General features: G+C 36.8%; 1 protein-coding gene across 1 annotated transcript; it reads left to right on the forward strand.

Moving 5' to 3' along the window:
- The first annotated feature begins 1,976 nt into the window (after positions 1-1,976).
- On the forward strand, positions 1,977-18,780 carry TMPRSS11B (transmembrane serine protease 11B). The gene is made up of 10 exons (XM_070262396.1): positions 1,977-2,097; positions 5,044-5,162; positions 9,425-9,540; positions 9,627-9,694; positions 11,119-11,279; positions 12,914-12,952; positions 13,750-13,927; positions 16,105-16,364; positions 16,721-16,863; positions 17,510-18,780. The coding sequence occupies exons 1-10, from the start codon at positions 2,090-2,092 to the stop codon at positions 17,669-17,671; spliced, it is 1,254 nt and encodes a 417-aa protein (XP_070118497.1). The 5' UTR covers positions 1,977-2,089; the 3' UTR covers positions 17,672-18,780.
- Positions 18,781-20,173: the final 1,393 nt, after the last annotated feature.

The raw sequence follows: 20,173 nt of genomic DNA on the forward strand, positions 1-20,173 counted from the left end.
GCTATTCTTTTAAATTTGTTAAGGTGCGTTTTATGGCCCAGAATGTGGTATATCTTGGTGAATATTCCACGTGATCTTGAAAGGAATATGTATTTTGCTACTGTTAGATGAAGTAGTCTATAGATGTCAAGTATATCCGGTTGATTGATGGTGTTGAGTTCAACTCATATCCTGACTGATTTTCTGCCTGCTGGATCTGTCCATTTCTGATAGAGGGGTGTTGAAGTCTCCATCTATGATAATGGATTTATCTATTTCTCCTGGTAGTTCTATCAGTTTTTGCTTCAGGTAGTTTGACACGCTGTTGTTAGGTGCATACATATTAAGGATTGCTATGCCCCATCAAAGGCATTCTTCATTTCTATGTGTTTTTTATTTCTAGCATTTCTTTTTGTTTTTTTCATGGGACTTCCATCTCTCTGCTTACATTTCCCATCTGTTCTTGCATGCTATTTTATCCATTAGAGTTCTTGCATGCTAATTTATCCATTAGAGCCCTTAGCATATTAATCATAATTGTTTAAAATTCCTAGTCTGATAATTTCAACATCCTTGCTATGTCTGGTTCTGATGCTTGCTCTCTTTTCTGCCTTTTGGTATGCTTTGTAATTTTTTCTTGATAGCCGGATGTGATGTACCCGGTAAAAGAAACTGCTATAAACAGACTTTTAATAATGTGGTGGTAAGGTGTGGTGGGGAGGGGACACATTCTATAGTTCTGTGATTAGGTCTACTTCTAGTGAGCCTGTGTACCTCTGGACTGTGAACTTCACAAGTGCTTCCCAGTTTCCTCCCCTGCTTTTAGGTGGGATAGGCTGGTAGAATGATCTGAAGTTGGATATTTCCCTTCTCCAAGTCAGTTAGGGTCTGATAATACCTTAGCAGTTTAGGATCTGCTTAACTAGCTATCCCTGAGGGCAGGCCTTGTTAAGAAGAATAGAGGGCTTTGCAATATTTCAAAATAGTTCTTTTTTCTCTCCCCCTGCCAGTAGCCCAAAGAGATTTCTCATTGATATTTATTGTGGGAACCTGGTTGAGTTTTTGGAGCTAACTCTCACAATATTGTGCCCACACCCCCTTGACTGGGTCCCCTTGGATTATTTAACTCTCTGCGTTGTCCACATGAACCTCCAGCAATTTGTCAATTACAATTCAGGTTTTCCTACCCTGGCACTGGTTCCTATAGAGGTTTCTGCTTCTAATTCTTGACTGGGATAAGACTTGCTATATTTGCATGTCTGTCTCTCTGATTTTGGGGGCAGCAGTTTACCCTGTGTCCTTCCTTCTGTCATGGATCCAAAGATAGCTGTTGATTTCTCAGTCTGTTCAGCTTTGAACTTGTTAGGATAGAGTGGCAACTTCTAAGTTCCTTACGTGCAGAACTGCTATATGTAGTATAGATAGAGAACTCACATATATCCATAAGAAAAAAGATACCCCCCCCCCCCAAATAAGCTAAATTTACGAACAGGATTCTTAGAAGAGGAAACCCAGATCCTCCTAAAAATATGTGAAATGATCATTCTCTCTGGTAATTGGGGAATGCAAATGTAAACCACAATGAAACAGGATTTCATTTACACCAGAATGATGGTAATATTAGTTATGTCAGTACCTTGTGAAAAGTCAGTTGTCAAAAAAATTCCACTTAGTTATAGGTGGTTTCAATTAAGGAGGAAGAAGCCAGTATAATAGAATTGGTCAAACACGGAGTTAGGATTATCCCAATTAACTATGATGCTATTTCTTGGGTGTACCTTTTAGGTGACCAATGCAAGACTATTATTTTTTTTCTAAATAGCCAAGTCAAGGAAGTTTGTCATTCCCTGGATGACTCCTATCTTGAAACCATGGAAATATGACAGTCATTCACACTAGTCAGACTAGTTCCATCTTATTTGTTCTCTACATTTCACCCAGCCCATATAAACAAACGAATCAACACTGGATGTAGCACATAAACCTATGAAACATCGGTCACCTTAAAAGCTACACCAGAAGGTCTTTATTTTTGTTATCACTATCATCGTTGTCAACATCATCATCATCATCACTGTTGTCCCTGACACCACCTCGACAATCAGATATTATGTACAGGTAAATGGGATTTTATTTGGGAGATTAAGTCTACAAAAGCTAACAAGTTGCTACAGAGTATCTTCTAGCTTTTTGTTAAATGATTGCTTTCTATAATTTAGATTTTTATTTCTGGACAGTGTCAAGAAACATGATATTGTTTCTGAGGTCTGAAGTCTCTAGGAAAGTTTCAGAAAGCTGGAAAAAAAGAATCAGATTTCAGCAAAATTTTGCATACCTTTTTTTATAACCATTCATAAGAACCCTACCATTTTTATTCTCTAGTAATGTAATTGAAATCATACTTTTTAATATAAAATTTTTAGAAATTAAAAGCTCTGAATGCCTGTATAGATTTCTGAAATAATGTACTTTACAACATGTATTCTGAATTAGCAGCTGGCAAACTGCAGGGGGTCCTCAAAACTTCATAGATTTTCAAATGAGTTCCCTTCTATATGCTATCTGCTTCCCAAGAGTTCCAGGAGAAAGTCACAGGCGGAGGCCATTCAACTCCTTTGATCATTAATTTCTCTATTCCTTATTCACAACTCTCTCCCTAGTGATTTAAAGTCCTCTCTCTCTCTCTCTATATAAAAGGTTTATCTTTATAAAATTTGGGGAATTTTGCACTGGAATCTTGCATTATCACTCTCCACTATGTAACAGAATTCAGGAGAATCTAATTTAAATGGTCTGTAAGTGAAGTTGAATAAATGAAAATAATAGTTTGCTATGCTTTGTAGTTTAACTGGTAATGTAATATCAAAACGTGGTTATAAGGGAATCTAATCTAGGAGTCGATACCTGGTATGGACTGGGAGTATAAATTATAGTGAGATTGATGTTTTAGAATTGTGAATAATGTAGTTACCATCATTTTTATGAACATTATTATTGTAATTTGATTAAAGTGAATGAATGATTATGACAGAACAGCAATGAGCCCTTACTTGAAGTAGATTCACTCCAAAAGTGAGGCAATTATGGTTTTGTTAAGTATATGGAGTTGGTTAAATTCATTGAAATTTAATTTTTAACTTATTGTCTTTGTTAAATGAAGGGTTCTTCCTGGAATGTAAATTCCTACCTTTAGAAAAAAACTATGGCCAAAAATTAATGTGGTAAATGAAAGAGTAAATTGTTTTAAGAATGGAAGTTTTTCGATATTTAGAAAATAATTTTAAAAATTTCAGCTGTTATTCAAAAATAGTATTCAATTCCTAGATTCCATGCATTACATTTACTAAAGGAAAGGTTGAATAAATCATAAACTACAGTGATCTTTTAGATATAAAAGAATCTCCTTAATTGTTTATGGCAAGAAGAAATCCATAATGAGGAGAAAAAAGCCATATCAATGCTATAGTCAACAATATGTGTTCTTTAGAACTTTCCAGAGCATCTAAAAGGGGATTTCAAAGAAAAGCATTTGTAAGGAGTAATGTAGTGATTATTTGTATAGAAAACATCTCAGCCACTTTAGAATCACTACTTAGGGTATGTAATGTTTGAATCCTGCAAACTAATATGCATGTTTCAGAAACACTAAGCTACCAGAGTGTTACAACTGTCTAATACAAAACAAAGTTGAGACCTCACCATCACTGTGAACTTTTCTAGTCATTAGAAGAAACATGTCATCAGATATTAATAATGTTATAAATATTGTTGTTGGTTACATACTCATTGAAAGTGTGATTCATCTAGTATGAGAAACACTGTGCCTATAGCCTTTTTGCTCTGAGGATGAGATTAAACAGCAGAATTACAGTATGAAAGGATTCATGGAATGTATCTGAAATAGGGAGTTTCTTTGAAGAGCTCTGACAAATAATGTTGGTCCTGGGAGAAACTAATTAACAAGTCATCAAAAGAAGAATAAGGAAGAGGTAGGATTAAGAACAGAGAACAGAACAAAGAGGAGAAAAGACTGGGTGGAGTTGCACAGTAGCGGCATAAGGTAGTCTTTTCTTTTTCAAGAAGAACTTCTCTAGATAAAAATCACTTGATCCAAAAAGATTCTCATATTCATAGAGAATATCTAATCTGCTAAATATATCTGCTGAATACACACTCTTCTGTTTTGCGAGTTTTTTTTTTTAAGATAATGCAGAATGGAAAGAGATTGAAGAAACAGCTGAGGTTATTTTGAAATTTGAAATCAGATTTTTTTGTGTGGATGTTACAGCTCTTCCTCCAAATGGGCAATTTCATGACATCATGTCTTTGAAGATATGGAGAATAACTAGTGTCCAAACCTTACATAGATTAGACTAAGGGTGGCCGTAACACCTAATAGTAACCCTAGACCACTCTATCTGTATGATGCCAAGTCACATCATTTTCTGATTACTTTTTGTTTAATTGATTGGTTTTGTTAATGAAACTTACCTACCTGTTAATTTATATTATACAAATAATCCATGTTTATTGTAGAAACATTAGAAAATATAGTTAGGGAAAAAATAAACAAAAAAGAAAAATCTACCCATAATCTTATAACATGGGATAACTGCAGTTGACATCATGATGTTTCTTTCCACATTTAATTAAATATATAAATGATATTATATTATATATTTGTGTTTATAAATTTATATATGTCCAAGTACATGATGTGGCTAGAGTTTACAAAAATACAATCAGACCATACTTAATGTTTTGTAACCTGCTTTAGGTAAGTAAAAAGAGCAAATAAGTTTCTCCTCAGGAACACGAAAACAGAAAACCATGTCTATTTTGCTCAGTGCTATATCCCCAGCATGTAAAATAGTACTCAAATATGATTTATTAAATGAATGAGCATCAGGGTCTCTCCTCTTGGAGGCATTTGAGGTGAGTATGTTTTAAGCTAACATAATGGCCTAATGTATAAATTATAAATCATGTTGTATGTGTTGGAGGAGAGACAGGTAGATTTAGAATGTCTGTCATCTGATTTGAGCCATTTTCCTCTTTTCATAGGCACGGCATATCTTCAGAGAGAAGATCTCGGCCACTATGGATGATGGTCCTTATTTTCCTTGGAGTGATGGCAATCTTGGGAGTAACTATTGGTCTCCTTGTTCATTTTCTGGCAGTTGGTCAGTATTGACTATTTTCAATTTTCACCATTATTACTAAATCTCCTTTTGCTTTTAGAAATTGACAAGGAACACCATGAATATTAAGTTTCTTCATGGAAATTTTATCTTCTACTTACTATCTTATTTCAACATCAAAATTCTCTATTATTTGACACCAAAGTTTATAAATTCTTTTGAATCAGATGCCTCCTTGATCCACACTATATCACTAGTTCTTGGAGTATGGGCAAGACTGAAATGCTCAATACTTTGATGCCAATATTTATTGTCAATAAAGAAGCTTATATAGTAGGTTTGTAGTTGAATTCTTACATCTTTTAGTAAATATACCTCAACTTTTGAGATCCCTAGTCTTCTTAGCTCAATTCTGGTATTGGTTGTTAAGATACAATTGGTAAGTAGCAATGTTGGATAATCCACAAATGGTTCTTCTAATAGTAGATAGTCAAGAGTGGTAGAATGGCTGAACCTTCATATAACTTGATCTTATTTTTAAAATTTTTATTAACACTGCACTCAGAAAGCTTGGTTTTTCCATTTATTTTTTCTTTCAGAAAAACGAACACTTAAATTTGTGTAACCATTTAATATTTTTAAATAATTTGACATGTGTTATTCTGCTTGATGCTCTAAATAATCCTTTGAGCTAGGGAGAGAAAGCTGTACTACTTTCTCTATTTTCACTTGGGAACGTAGGCTCAAGAAAGTTGAGTGACTTGCTTGATAGCATGGGCTTTTTAGTGGCATATCTGAGCACAAACCCAGAGCTTAATATTTGAAATGTATTATTCTACTTTATCATGATTTTTCTGAGTTTTATTCCTCTGAAACATATTATCTTATACAGGTATGCACTGTCTATAAATTTTTCCTGATTCAGTGACAATTCCAGTTTTTCTTTCTACCTGGTCTCTTCCACTTTGCTTTTCCTCAGTCATCTTGATTTCAAATTTCAAATTTCAAAACTTGTCCGTCAGAAGGGTAGCATATGCTCATAGTCTCTTTCCTGTCATGTCTATCCATGAACTTTCCACAGTATGGATCCTTCTGTTCTCTCCTTGACTCTGCTCATTGAAACATGACATTCTTGGGCCAGCCCTGATGGTCTAGTGGTTAAAGTTCAGTGCTTTGACCACATCGGTGGCCTGGGTTCATTTCCTGGTTGTGGAACCACACCACTCCTCTCTCAGTTGCCATGCTGTGGCAAGAGTTCACATAGAAGAACTAGAAGGACTTACAACTAAGATATACAATCATGCACTAGGGGGCTTTGAGGAGGAAAAAAAAAGAGGAAGATTGACAACAGATGTTAGGCTCAGGGCAAATCCTTCCCTGCACAAAAAAAAAGATACACAAGTCCCTACACTTGTGTTGTTGAAAAAAAAATAACATTCTTCACCTAATTTCCTTAAGGTCAGTGCTCTAAGTTTACCGAATCAAGACCCTGTGAAGAAGTCCAGTAGCTTAATTAGTTACCCTTCCAAAATATAGTTTGAATTTTAACAAGTTATTCTTCTGGAGAAACAATGCATTAATGGACACGAATGAAGCCAAAGGGAGAACTACATCCTGGCTTGAGCAGGAAGTGTGTAGGACAAGAATTCATCCTTGGATTTCTCTACATGGTCAACCACCTACGTTTTCAGATACAAGGCTAGACAGGCTTACATTACTTGAAGTTAAATTAATAGAACTGGGCTCCTTGTGATATAAAAACGGACGCTCAAACTCTTGTTGTAAAAGATTGTTTAAAGTCAGTTTGAAAGATGGGTTTGCTCTAGGATTCTGGCTTAGGAACCAATATAATCTTTGTTAACATTGAGAGCAACCTGAGTTGGATGACAACTAGAGTAATCTCTCATTCAAGTGGTTTGAAATTACTTTCCCTGTCTGAACATATCTATTGTTTCTCAAGACATTTCTTTATTTTTGGATTTCTACTTCTTGTATTAACTCGGAGATTAATATTCCAGAAAGATCATTATTCTAGAAAGGACTTTGGTTCAGCTCTTTCATGTAACAAAACTATTTCCAAATTTTACATACACACTTATAAACAATTCTAAAATCCTTCAGATAGTTTATCTAATAGCTCAAAACTCTGGCTTCCCCTCAAAATCACTTGTGGAGCTCTTTTAAAGAAGTGCTCATTCCCTAGGCCCCACCTCAGTTTTTCTGATCCAGTGGGACTGGGGCAGGACCTGCTCATGTCTGCCTTTTAGAAGCTCTGTAGTGATTCTGATATATAGATAGTATTACAACCTATGAATCTAAAACAATGTTTTAGAAAGGTAATAAAGTATATTTCTATCTTAAGATAGAAGATTTTTATCATGAACTTTGGGATTGGGGGCAGATTATCATGTAAAGACTGACTGTTCCTATGTCTATAAAACTGAAAATCAGCCACAGTTTAGGGTATAAAGTAGATTTCCATTTAATTTATCTAAATTATTGTATTATTCAGTTCAGGCTGCCATGACAAAATACCACAGACCAGGTGGCTTAAACTCGGACATTTATTTTCTCACAGTTCTGGAAGCTGGAAGTCCAAGATCAAAGTGTCAGCAGAGCTGGTTTCTGTTGAGACCTCTCTTCCTGACTTGCAGAAGGCCGCCTTTTCGTTGTAGCCTCATATGAACTTTTCTTTGTATGCATACCGGGAGAGAAAGAAAGAGAGAGAGGTCTCCAGTGTCTCTTCCTCTTCTTAAAAGGACACCAGTCCTATTGAATTAGGCTCTCAACCTTATAATCTGATTTAGTCTTAATTACCTTGTTAAGGGTCTCATCTCCAGATACAGTCACATTGGGGGTTAGGGCTTCAACATAAGAAATTTAGGGATACACAACAAATTGTTTTGGTTCATAACAATATCAAGTGAAAATTAACTTAAAAATGGCACCTCAAATCAGTCCAATTTTCCAGTAGTATTATAACCAGAGTCATATATCGAAACACCATGGTTTTTTTAATAGGGGCATGATATACATGACTTTTGACAAATTAATCTGCTTACCTGTAAATACCTAAGTTCAGCACACTGGATGTAACTCAAAGTTAGCAGATTCTAGTTGTTTGATCTTCTATTTAGCAATAAACTTCACAGATTAAAAAGAGAGTCTTGGAGTTTATTTATTGCAATTTAGTCTTTATTAGTGAAAAAAAAAATCCCAGCAGGCTAAAGCAGTCTGCCAAGGTGGCACAGCCAGTTTATGGCAGGGCTTGAATGAGTTCCTCTAACTTCACATGCATTATTCTTTCCAGAATGACCTTGGGTAATTTGTTAGGCAGAACCTGACATTTGCTTTTCATATGCACTGGTTACCATGAGGGAAAATATAGGAAACTATAGGAATACAGGAAACTAATTTTTACTTTAGATTGAAATGATCCTTCTGACTTCCAGGACAATTAATTATTTCAGTTCAGAAATCACAGTTTTCAAAGTCTATTGTTAGCACTCGTTAGAGACCATGTGGTGCTTTTTAAGGTGGATCCAAAGCATAATCGTTCTCAAAATATATGAATGGCTAATTCCATATTGATTTCTATTTTTCAAAAGTACATATTTGACCTGGAAGAACTAACTCTAAGCTTGTCCTGTTGTAAATTATGGTGGCTTAGTATACCAGGTGAAGCAGTTTACATTTGGGGATGCGAAGGAATGGGGATGTGAGACCTTGTAACACACATCAAGCCCCAGGCACTATATGCTGTAGGGAAGTGGAAGGGCAGCACGACGCCCTGAAGGAACGACTTCGAAGGAGTGGAAGGCAGGCCGACAGGCAAAGGGGTATGAGAAATGGTACAAGAGCCTGTAGATCATCCAGAAAGTGAAGGAAGATGTTTGTAATGTTTCCTGTATCAGAACTGCTTAGAAAGATTAATTGCGCAATCACTAGGCTAAGGATTTAGATTATACATGAAAAATAGGTTTCATCTCTATTGCATACTCAGGTAAATTGCTATTGGCTGCCTAGATTGCTGTTTTGAGGAGGATGCTGAGGGGATCAGTGGCCTTAGCTGGACAGTGACGTCTATTATCATACGAATGAAGTGGGGGAATCATTTCATGACTGCTGGGTAGTTGCCATTTCTAAAATAAGTGTATATTCATTCTCCTCCATTTCCCTCCTCTGATTTTCTCCCTCCCTCTCGTTATTTCCAAAGCTAGATCGAATGTTAATTTTGAGAGAAAAATATGGAAGCACTTGAGGCCACTTCCCCTTTTACAATGGAGTATTTCTTTATTTCACAGGAAAGACTTATTATTACCAAGGTGATTTTCATATTTCTGGAGTTACATACAATGATAGTTGTGAAAATGCAGCTTCACAAGCCAGTACAGATCTGAACAAAGATATTGAGACTAAGGTGAGTCAGAGATTTCTTTGATTAATTTCATTATAAATTTGATTGAAATAGACATGGCGGCTCTTTTGTTTTTTTCCTCTTGACAGATGTCCGATGCATTTCAAAATTCTAGTTTATACAAAGAATATACCAACTCTCAGGTCATCAAACTTCTGTAAGTACCAATTCATTCGGGATCTTATGGAAAGGGAAGTAGGTCGAATGTCACATCAGCCCTGGTTTTAAATAACAGCAAAAAAAAATAGAAAGAGAGAGAGAAAGACAGAGAGCGAAGGAAAGAAGGAAAGAAAGAAAAGAGAGAGAGAAAGAAAGAAAGAAAGAAAAAAGAATTCCCCGTAAATTAAAGTGTCATTGTATTTAGCAAATTTCTGTTCGGGGTAGGAAATGTTCCATACAAATCTATAATCTCCATACTTGAGAGGGAGAATTGCAAGGTTGTTGGTGGCAGTCTGTCTTAACTGACTTCTATGACGAAAGATAATTGTAACTCTATGGAAAACAAGGAGTCCAACCTGATTGTTTGGCTACCCTAATACTAGCCACCTCTTCTCTCATCCCTATCCATCTGGCCATACCTTTTCTAAAATAATTCTCTTTTGTCCTCTAGTCATTACCATCACTGTAATAACTGTGGAGCAAAGTGACTCACTTAAGATAACATTTGTCTAAAAATGTCTTTGAAGTGTGCTTGAGGGTGGTGGTGGTAGGAAGGGATGCAGGGCGGAGGGTATCATAGAAAACAGGCATGAGTGATAAAGAGAGAGAGGACTTATATTTTGGGCATTGTCAATATTTATTCTGGGGAATTCTGAACTTCCAAAACAAAACAAACAAAAAAATCCAGCTGGCCAAACAATCAACCAACCAACCAACCTACTTACCTACAGCTAAACAAAAACCTTCAAAGACCAATTGAAGAATCGATCATAATTATTTGAAAATAGTTGTGGGTTTTTAAAAAGTTGTGATTAATATGGCTTTTAGTCTGAAAATCTTCCAAAATGAATTAATCTCCTTTCCTGATTAATAAAAAGAATGTACTGAAAATATAGCTAATGGAGATTATTCCCATGCCTTAGTGTTATCTTTCTGAGCTTTCTCCTTGTACAGATCTATTGGAGTAGACATGTATAAGAAACTATAGAAAGAAGCTTAGTAGTGGCTCTTGAATATATGCTAGGAGTTATCTTTTGAATGCTTCCCGTTCCTGCATTTAAACTCTCATTTACTTCTTTCTCTAAGATTAAGTAATAGAAAATATCTGTACAAGAACAGAGTTTTTACTGTGTCATAATAAAATCTCATGCTAATCATTTGTTGGCTAGTCCTCAGTTTCTTATATGTATTTGAAATACTTGGATTAGTTTGTGATTCACATCTTCCATGAACAATTCCTCAGAATCAGTCAGAAGATCTTCAGGAACCCTTGCACTTTATACATACTGGGACAATATCTGAGCATTGTTCTGTAATATATGTAAAGGACATATGATAAGTGAAATGTGGGAAATTCAATGTGTTCACAAAATATCTAAAAAATCAAGAAGCAACACACTAGAACATTTCTGTTGTTTCTAGTCCTTATCTCAATGGCTCCAGTGTACAGTTACAGCTGACATTCAAGTTTCCTCCAGCAAAGAGGGATAGAATGAAGACTGAAATCGAAGCTATCTTACATCAGATATTGAAAGACAACATGGCATCCTGGAATGCAGTTCCCACTTCCATTAAACTTATAGGTATTTCACTTATTTCCATTATTTTCTATACTTAAGTTTCTGAATTATTATTTTTCTTTTTCTTTTTTTTTCTGGTGAGGAAGATTTGCCCTGAGCTAACATCTGTGCCAATCTTCCTCTCTTTTGTATGTGTGATACCTCCAAAGCATGGCTGATGAGTGAAATAGGTCCACACTCATGATCTAAACCTGTAAACCTGGGACTGCCAAAGCAGAGCATGCAGAAATTTAACCACTCAACCATGAGGCCGGCACCCTATGGACTATTTTTTTAAAAAGTAATAGGAAAAAAAAATGAACCAAGAGTTTAAGGAATTTTCTGAGAAAAACATATGCTTTCCAAACTCTAGTATTCCTGCCAATGTAATGGAAAGGGCAGTGCCGTGGAGTCTTTGTCTGAAGAGTGATGGGAATGAGGGTTAAAGTGCAGGCATGCATGTGAGTTTGGAATGTTGGCTGTGATGGAATAGGGAGTGAAGGGCCCTAATTGAAACATTATTCCTCCTACTTTCTACTGTTGGCAGGATCTTATTACGGGAAACAGATTTAGGGTTTTCTTGATCATTCAGTGTGGAGGTTGCAGGGGTAAGAGTAAAGTTGGGGATAGGGAGTTCTCACTGCTTCCTGTGGAAGAATGGGAGTAATACTATTAAAGAAAAAAAATTGTTGTAACAAGTCCCTAGAAAACAAGGGAAGAAAATGATAGGATTTTGCCCCAGTACAGAACTTGAAGTTTGTAAAGATCATGAAGTTTCTGCAAAGGTCTTAAAACTCTCACGTGGGTTGTTAAAAGGCCTGTTAGGTGATAAGCATGTGGTTCCAGAGCCTGATTTTGTGGTTCTTCCATATTGGCTGTTGATCCTAGCGTCATTGAAGGCTATCATGGCTGACTGTTGCCAGTTACAGCTCCCTTGCTTAAGAATATAGACGCTGTCACCAATGGGCCACTCATGAGAAGTGAGTTTGAGGTAGTGCTTCTCAAAAGAGCAATGCAATTCCTCTGTGGGTAGCTGTTGGGAAGGAAGACTACATCAGTTACTGCCCCCGTGTGTCCCAGGGATTTAGAGTCAGCACTCTGGCATGTTTTCCTTTAGTTCTTGACTCTTCTCTTTCTCTCTGAAGTCTCTTCCCAATAGAAAAGAGACTTGAAATTAAGTTAAATTCTCAAAATTTTAAAATTCAGTCTTAGTAATGAGATGACTCTGAAGAGCAGGATAGGCCTAATGAAATATAATTCTAACTGGAATTTTTTTCTTTAAAATACAGATAACTCTGTGTATTTCAGAGTAATGAGAATTATCATAGGGAAAAAATCCGAAGATAATGCCCAGCCCCTCTTTTAGTGAGAATGTCAGCTTTTTACTTCACTAAATATTTTACTACAGCTATCATAAAATTGAGAGCTTTGTTTTTTATTTCCTTTCCTCTTTTCCTATACTGCCTGGTAGAGATGTGGAGACATGGTCAAAATATAGCAAGTAGCAGTGAGAGGGGCTGATAATCAATACATGAACTAGTCTGAATAGTTAAATGTTGGGTGTAATTGGGTTAGGAAATTCAGCATTTATGTCCTTGGATTGAAGATAATTGCTTGGTGATATTTTATCAATTTTATGGGTTTTTTTTAAATTTCAGAAATCAGCAAAGCCGATGCTGAAATGCTTACCAACAACTGTAAGTTTAGAAACTTTATTATAAATTTAACACATTCACAACTATTTCTCCATCATTTTTCCAAAAAGGACCTTGAAGTACATAGTGTGGAAATCCATAGTGGTGTTTCAAAATTTTTGGATATAACAGATATCTATCTGGAATTTCTTTTTGAAAAACACTGGCCTATGAATTTTAGCATTTGTAAGGAGTTGTCCAAAAGGGTGAAATGAGAACTGATCCCAAAGAATGGACTCATAAGTGAAGACTGTCATATCTGAAAAAGTTAAAATAAGCAAGATTTAAGGGAAAAAAACTTAGGACAATAAGAAATACAAAACTTGACTGTATCAAATACATCTATTATAAATTAAAAAACAGTTCTGTTCTTTTAAAATAAATTCTCTTTAGAGTATCATGAAAGTAAATATCCAGTCAATGGATATTTATGGAGTATCCATTCTCCACATGCGGCCTTATAGACAGCACTATATATGCTATGCAAGATGCAGATGCTAATGAAGCAAAGATTCCATCCTCAAGAATTTTGCAATCTACTTGGAGAGATAAGAATTATAACAAATAGATACAATAAAACTCAGTGAATGAAAGCTATTTGAGACCAAAAAGAAGATAAGTAAAAGTCACCCATACCAAGATGGAATAGGGTACCACAATAGTACATTCCAGAAAAGAAACAGCATCGCTTAGGCAATGCCTGACAATCACTGAGGAATTTCAAGTAATGTTTTAAGATATATTTCTCATAAAGCATAATCAAAGCAACCTGCTCTTGTATAAATAAATCTTTTCTTCAGGTTGTGGGAGACGACTGACCAACAGTATCATAGCAGGCAATCGAATTGTGAATGGGAAAAATGCCCTGGCAGGGGCATGGCCATGGCAGGCCAGCATGCAATGGAAAGGTCAACATCACTGTGGAGCGTCTCTGATCAGCAGCAGGTGGCTTTTGTCTGCAGCACACTGCTTTTCTAAGTAAGAGTGAAAGTCTGACTAAATGTAGGATTCTGCGTGCAGGCTATTTTGGGTAGCCTATGGGGGTTAACCTAAATGTGTGAATGCTCACCAAGTCGATATGGAATTTACAATTACCTGCATAACTGAAGGGCGGTGGATGCATTTAAATGCAACAAAGAAGGGAAAAGTGAATGGAAGCAATTCACATTTTCCAAATAGCTAGTTTGGCCTGACATTAAGTGCTTTATGGACATGATTTTATTTAATCATAATCATAATTCTGTATGGAAGGTATAATTTAACCTATTTAAAGACGAGGAAACTAGAGTTCAGAAGTGGTGATGTAACTTGGCCAAGATCATACAGTTCTTAAATAACAGAAATTGAACGTGAACTCTGGTATGTCTGATTCCAGTTATTAGGTGCTTATTTTTCTTGCCCTCCAGCGGTTTACAATCTAGTTGAAGAAATTCAAATGTGATATATCAAAGGTATAAGGCAGGGCCAGCATCATTGGCCCACTGGTTAAGTTAAGTGTGCTCTGCTTCAGCAGCCAGGGTTTGGTTCCTGGGCACAGACCTAGACTGCTCTGTTAATGGCTATGCTGTGCTGACGGTCCACATACTAAAAAATAGAGGAAGATTGGCACAGATGTTGGTTCATGGTGAATCTTCCTCAGCAAAAAAAAAAAAAAAAAAAGATATAAAGCAGAAAAGAAAAGGGTAGTAAATGTCATGTGTAAGATACAGATATTAAGTGTATGGAAATTTGATAAAGAAAGAGCATATCTAGCTGAAGTATGAAGATATAAGATTTGATCTGAACCTAAAGATATAAGATTTGATTGCAAGGGGTGGTGGATGGGAAAGAATAATATGCATTTCGGGTTGGGAAAACAGTCTTCTTTAAATGTGTGGAGATAGAAGGACACAAGTTGTATTCTACGTATAGCAAGCAATTTGAAGTACAGATGATTTGTAAAAGGAAACATTAGAAAATATGCAAAAAAAAATTTAGTTTTATTGAGCAGGGACCTACATGGCAAGATTCTTACTTACTGAAGAAGTCTCTTTTATAAAGCACATTTGTAGGATTTGTCTCTCTGAAGCAACTTTCAAAAAGTAGTCCTTGGCGGTTGGCCCAGTGGTGTAGTGGTTAAGTTTACATGCTCTGCTTTGGCAGACCCAGGTTTTGGATCCCAGGCATGCACCTATGCACCACTCGTCAAGCTATGCTGTGGCAGCATGCCACATGCAAAATGCAGGAATATTGGTACAGATGTCAGCTCAGTGACAGTCTTCCTCAAGCAAAAAGAGGAAGATTGGCAACAGATGTTAGCTGAGGGCCAAGCTCCCTCACCAAAAAAACCCCAAAAAACAAAAAACCCAGTGGTTCATGAGCTATGGACCAACTGGTGTGAATGTTGAAAGCAGATGCTTAAGCATCACACTAGAACTTTTAAATATAAATCTCTGAAGGTCGAGTCTGAGTTGATTCTAAGGGAATGAAGTTTAAGAAATACAGCTGTTGAGCATGTGGAGTCAGCAAAGTTCTTAGAATGGAGGAAGGATTGAAGAGTGTCACAGGTACATGTAGGTCTTGAAACCTTAAAAATACTCAGCACCTGACATTTTGAGGGAAAGTAAGAATAGTTAAACAAGATGTTAGGTTCTAAATTGAAAAAGAGTTTCAGTGGGGAACTGGAGAAACTGGTCACCAAATTTAAATTAGAAGCCAAAATGCATTGACTTGGTAAATATAATAGGGTGATTGGGTAAGAACAAGTTGCAGTTTTTTGTGTATGCAGAAACCCAGAGTCTGCCACAGGCTCTTGGAACCCAGGGTGTTTGGCAATCAGAGTGATTCTGGATCCCATCCACTGAGGCTGGTCATATGATTCCTACCCAAGTCAAATGCTCAGAAACTAGATGGGGCTGAAGTAGCAGCAGAAGATGTCAGAGACTAGGTAGGAGGATTTGTGGAAGGCTGACAGCTCTAATAGTCCTTAGCGCTATTTTTATGTGACTGCAGTGTTTAAAACATCCCCATGGCAAAGACATTTTTAAATACGAGAATTTAAGTGCTTTATAGGGTTGTTTAGGAACCTCATGCCTTAGAGTTATGAGATAATAACCACTATGAACAATGTCGTGGCTCAGAAACTGAGTGTGCTTTAATTAAATTGTGTCCTCCAGGAAAAATAATTCAGAAGATTGGACTGTCAACTTTGGAGCTATAGTAAATAGACCACATATGACACGAAAAGTCCAAAACATTATTTTTCATGAAAATTATAGCAAGCCTGGGGTTCATGATGATATTGCCCTTGTGCAGCTTGCTGAAGAAGTCTCCTTTACAAAGTATGTTCGCAGGATTTGTCTTCCTGAAGCCAAAATGAAGCTCTCAGATAACGACAGTGTTGTAGTTACGGGATGGGGAACACTTTACATGAATGGTAAGTTTTTCAGTACAAGCAGAATAGCTTCATGGGAATAATTATTCAGATAAGCGATCAATCAATCACTCTGTCACACAATTAACCAATCAGCAAATATACTGAAAAGAAAACCAAGTGGTGAGACCAACACATGGCATTGTCTTCAATTTCTAAAATTTCTCTGGGAATGAGATTTGGAAAAATTGGAACGATGTGTGAGGCAGCCAGCTGTGATAAACATCAGAGACAGACCACTCTATCCTTGGGCTGGACTGGTCCTTGGTGACCAAAAGAATATGTTTTATTCTATAGATGTTCTTTGTCTCAACAAACAAGTTATGATCCCCATAATATGCAGAATTTATTGCCTTTAGGTCCCCTTCCAGTGATACTTCAACAGGCCTCTGTGAAGATTATCGACAACAAAGTTTGCAATGCTCCACATGCATTAGCTGGCTTGGTGACCGACACAATGCTATGTGCCGGATTCATGTCAGGAGAAGCTGATGCCTGTCAGGTACCTCTGGATACATTATCAAGTCATTTTATCCCCAAATACTAATTAAATGGAAGTTTTTGCCAATACAAAATATTTTTTGTGTTAATAATTACCAAATAGTAACTTCTTATTTCAACCCAAATAACAAATATTTATGAATCCCACTTACGTACCAGACACCAACCTAGATGCTGGGGATGCAGTGGGGAACACAATCCCTGCTCTCATGGAGTTTTCAGTCTAGAAATTTGTATGATGGATAATACTTACAAGGTAATAAAATAAATTTGGCCCTGTTTTCTGGGCAACCTGCAGACCTGGAATGCTGCCTCTTCCTAATCCAGAGATGCAGCAGGAGCTTCAGCATGTGCTCATGTCACCCATTCCTCAAAGGCTTCATCATGGCCCAGCTAAGGCACTTTCACCATAGTGAGGGCCAGACTCACTATAAAGTCAAATTCTGGTCTGCCCAAAACAACACTTGGCATCTGTAGGCAATATATTTCGGTTTGTCCTGGGTTTTGAATAAATTCTAGAGTTCCACAGTTTTAAGCCTAAAGAGGGCGGATTGTTTTTAGTGTCCAGGGGCTATTGGTAACTCCAGAGGAGAGGTAAAAGAAATTATTTGACAGGACAAGAATAATTTTTTCCCTTTTTCTTCTAGAATGATTCTGGTGGACCACTAGCTTACCCTGACTCTAGAAATATCTGGCACCTTGTTGGAATAGTAAGCTGGGGTGAGGGATGCGGTAAAAAGAACAAGCCTGGTGTCTATACTCGAGTGACTGCTTATCGTGATTGGATTACCTCCAAGACTGGACTCTGAAAGAAAAGCAACTTTGGAATGCAACATATGGACAACTGGAGCGTATTCTCATCTGTTGCTTCAAAATCTTTTTATTTTGATTGTTGGCATGCCAATCATTTTCTTATATACAAGTCCATAAAGGTCTTTACCAATATTTCATTATATCTAAAACACTGCACGTACATTTATTTATCTATTTACTAATATAGGAAATTAAGGAAAAAAGATGGTCAAAATATTTTTGTTAATTACCTAGTTCTGATTTCTCTTACCATTTTTTCAGAATTGACCTTAATTTATTTTTCAGAATTTAAAAAAATACACATTATGTTAATATGAGAATATATATGCTGGATCTACGAAACAAATTACTTTCCATTCTATAAATTATCACTGTGTTTTGTTAGACTGGAATATGTAAGATAAATAATGTATGTTCAATTTTTATTTACATGTGAGGTAGTTTGTATGCCTCAGAAAACCACACAGTCTTGGAGTGGAGAAAGGATATCAGAGGTTCAGCTAGACCAAGTCTCTCAATTTGTAGATGAAAAATTACTTGCTTAAAGTCACTCTTCAGCTTCTCTGATAAATTGTAACCCTCATGTGAATTTCCCCATAGAGTTTAGATCCAAAATTAGTCAGGAATTTAAAAATGATTTCTTTTTCTTCTTCTCCCCAAAGCCCCCCAGTACATAGCTGTATATTCTCGTTATAGGTCCTTCTGGCTCTGCTATGTGGGATGCTGCCTCAGCATGGTTGATGAGTGGTGCTAGGTCTGCACCCAGGATCCGAGCTGGTAAAATCCTGGGCCGCCAAAGTGGATCGCATGAACTTAACCACTCGGCCATGGAGCCAGTCCCTAAACATTATTTTTAAGTTGCGATTATTTATATAACACTTTTCTTCATGTCTTTCTTTAGTCATTTGTTTGCCTTCTCTCAGTGCAAAAATAATATGAGGTCCTCAAGGGCAGGCTCTTCTTACAGTGGGCATGCAGTTGTATGGAGGGCTGACTTTGTAATCTCTGCAAATAATTTTCCTTTTGTAATTTCCTAAAATAAAAACAGTAGCTAAAAATTTGAAAAGCAGCTAAAATAAACTAAAAAAAATACTCCTTCCTTCAATTGTTTGTGATGTTACTCTTATTCTTTCTTTATTATAAAGTATGGCTCAAGTGACATGCATAATGATATCAAGCCAAACCATAACCAGGTGTGACAAGGTGGTGTTTCTCTCTCTCTACTCCTTTCTCAGTCAGGTCATACTTACTTTTTAACACCTAGTGTTTTCAAGGAACTGTCAGGTATAGACACAGAATCTCCTTTCAAGGATGCTGTATTTAGTGGATAAAGCCAGGCAGTAAACATATAAATAAGAGAATTTTTGATTGTGATAAATGTTATGAAAGAAATAAAAAGTAATATGATAGAAAGCAGTGAGGCGATGAGGAGTACTAGAGATTGAGCAGTCTGAATAACCTCTCACAGAAAGTAGTATTTGAACTGGACCTAAGTGATGAAGAGGCAAAACATATGAAACATCTGAGAGAAGAGAAATTCAAAGGGAATTGTAACATCTTTGAGACAGAAATAAACGTTGTGGATGTGTGGGCAGAAACAAGACTAGTGTGACTGAAGCCTGGTGGGGAAGTGAGAGATTGTAGGAAACAATGGGAAGAGGTAGCTGGGGACCAAGTCAAATGGGGCTTTGTAACGACCTTGGATTTTATTTTAACTGCACTGGGAGACCCTGGAGTTTTCTAAGCATAGGAGTGAGTGAGATGATTTAATATATACTTCGAGAAGATTGTTTTAGCTTTGACGAAGAGAATGCGTTGGTGGGGGGTCGGGGAGAGTGGTAAAGAGAACAGGATGAGAAGGAGAAAGACAGGTTAGAAAGCTATGGCAGTTGTCCTGGTGAGAAAGGAACACATATTCACCATTTTCCTTGGGTCAAGAACTTACCTAGGTGGGATAACAGAAGGAATCCTTTTATAATGCAACTCAAAATGGAGAAAAAAAGATAGAGCCTCTTTTAGTATAATACTACTACTAAGAGTTGTGAGAGGTATTGCTGGCTGTGTAATAGTCTCCCTGTCTTGTCCATACTTAATTCAGAAGCCAGATATTCAAGAACTTAGTTCCTTCTTCCCCAACCTCATGAGCACGGTGTCTTAGTCAGCTTGGGCTACTATAACAAATTACCATAGACTGAGTGGCTTAAACAACAAACATTTATTTCTCACAGTTCTGGAGGCTGGGAAGTCCAGGATCAAGGTTCCAACAGATCTAGCATCTGGTAAGGTCCTGCTTCCTAGTTTTCAGATGACTGTCTTTGTTTTATCCTCTCAGGCTAGAGAGCAGAGAGAGGCAATCTCTTTCTCTTGTGTCTCTTCTTATAAGAGCACAAATCTCATCATGAGGACTCTGCCCTCATGAGCTAATTATCTCCCAAAAGCTCCATCTCCAAATACCACCATTAGGGACTAGGGTTTCAACACATGAATTTTGAGGCAGC

Source organism: Equus caballus, chromosome 3, assembly GCF_041296265.1.
Source record: "Equus caballus isolate H_3958 breed thoroughbred chromosome 3, TB-T2T, whole genome shotgun sequence".
NCBI classification, from domain to species: domain Eukaryota; kingdom Metazoa; phylum Chordata; class Mammalia; order Perissodactyla; family Equidae; genus Equus; species Equus caballus.

What these genes read in the sequence shown, in the direction of transcription:
- TMPRSS11B (XM_070262396.1), top strand. An exon ending in CACTTCCATTAAACTTATAG is followed by an intron (nt 11,280 to 12,913) that starts GTATTTCACTTA and finishes TTTAAATTTCAG; the next exon opens with AAATCAGCAAAGCCGATGCT. An exon ending in GGGAACACTTTACATGAATG is followed by an intron (nt 16,365 to 16,720) that starts GTAAGTTTTTCA and finishes TATTGCCTTTAG; the next exon opens with GTCCCCTTCCAGTGATACTT.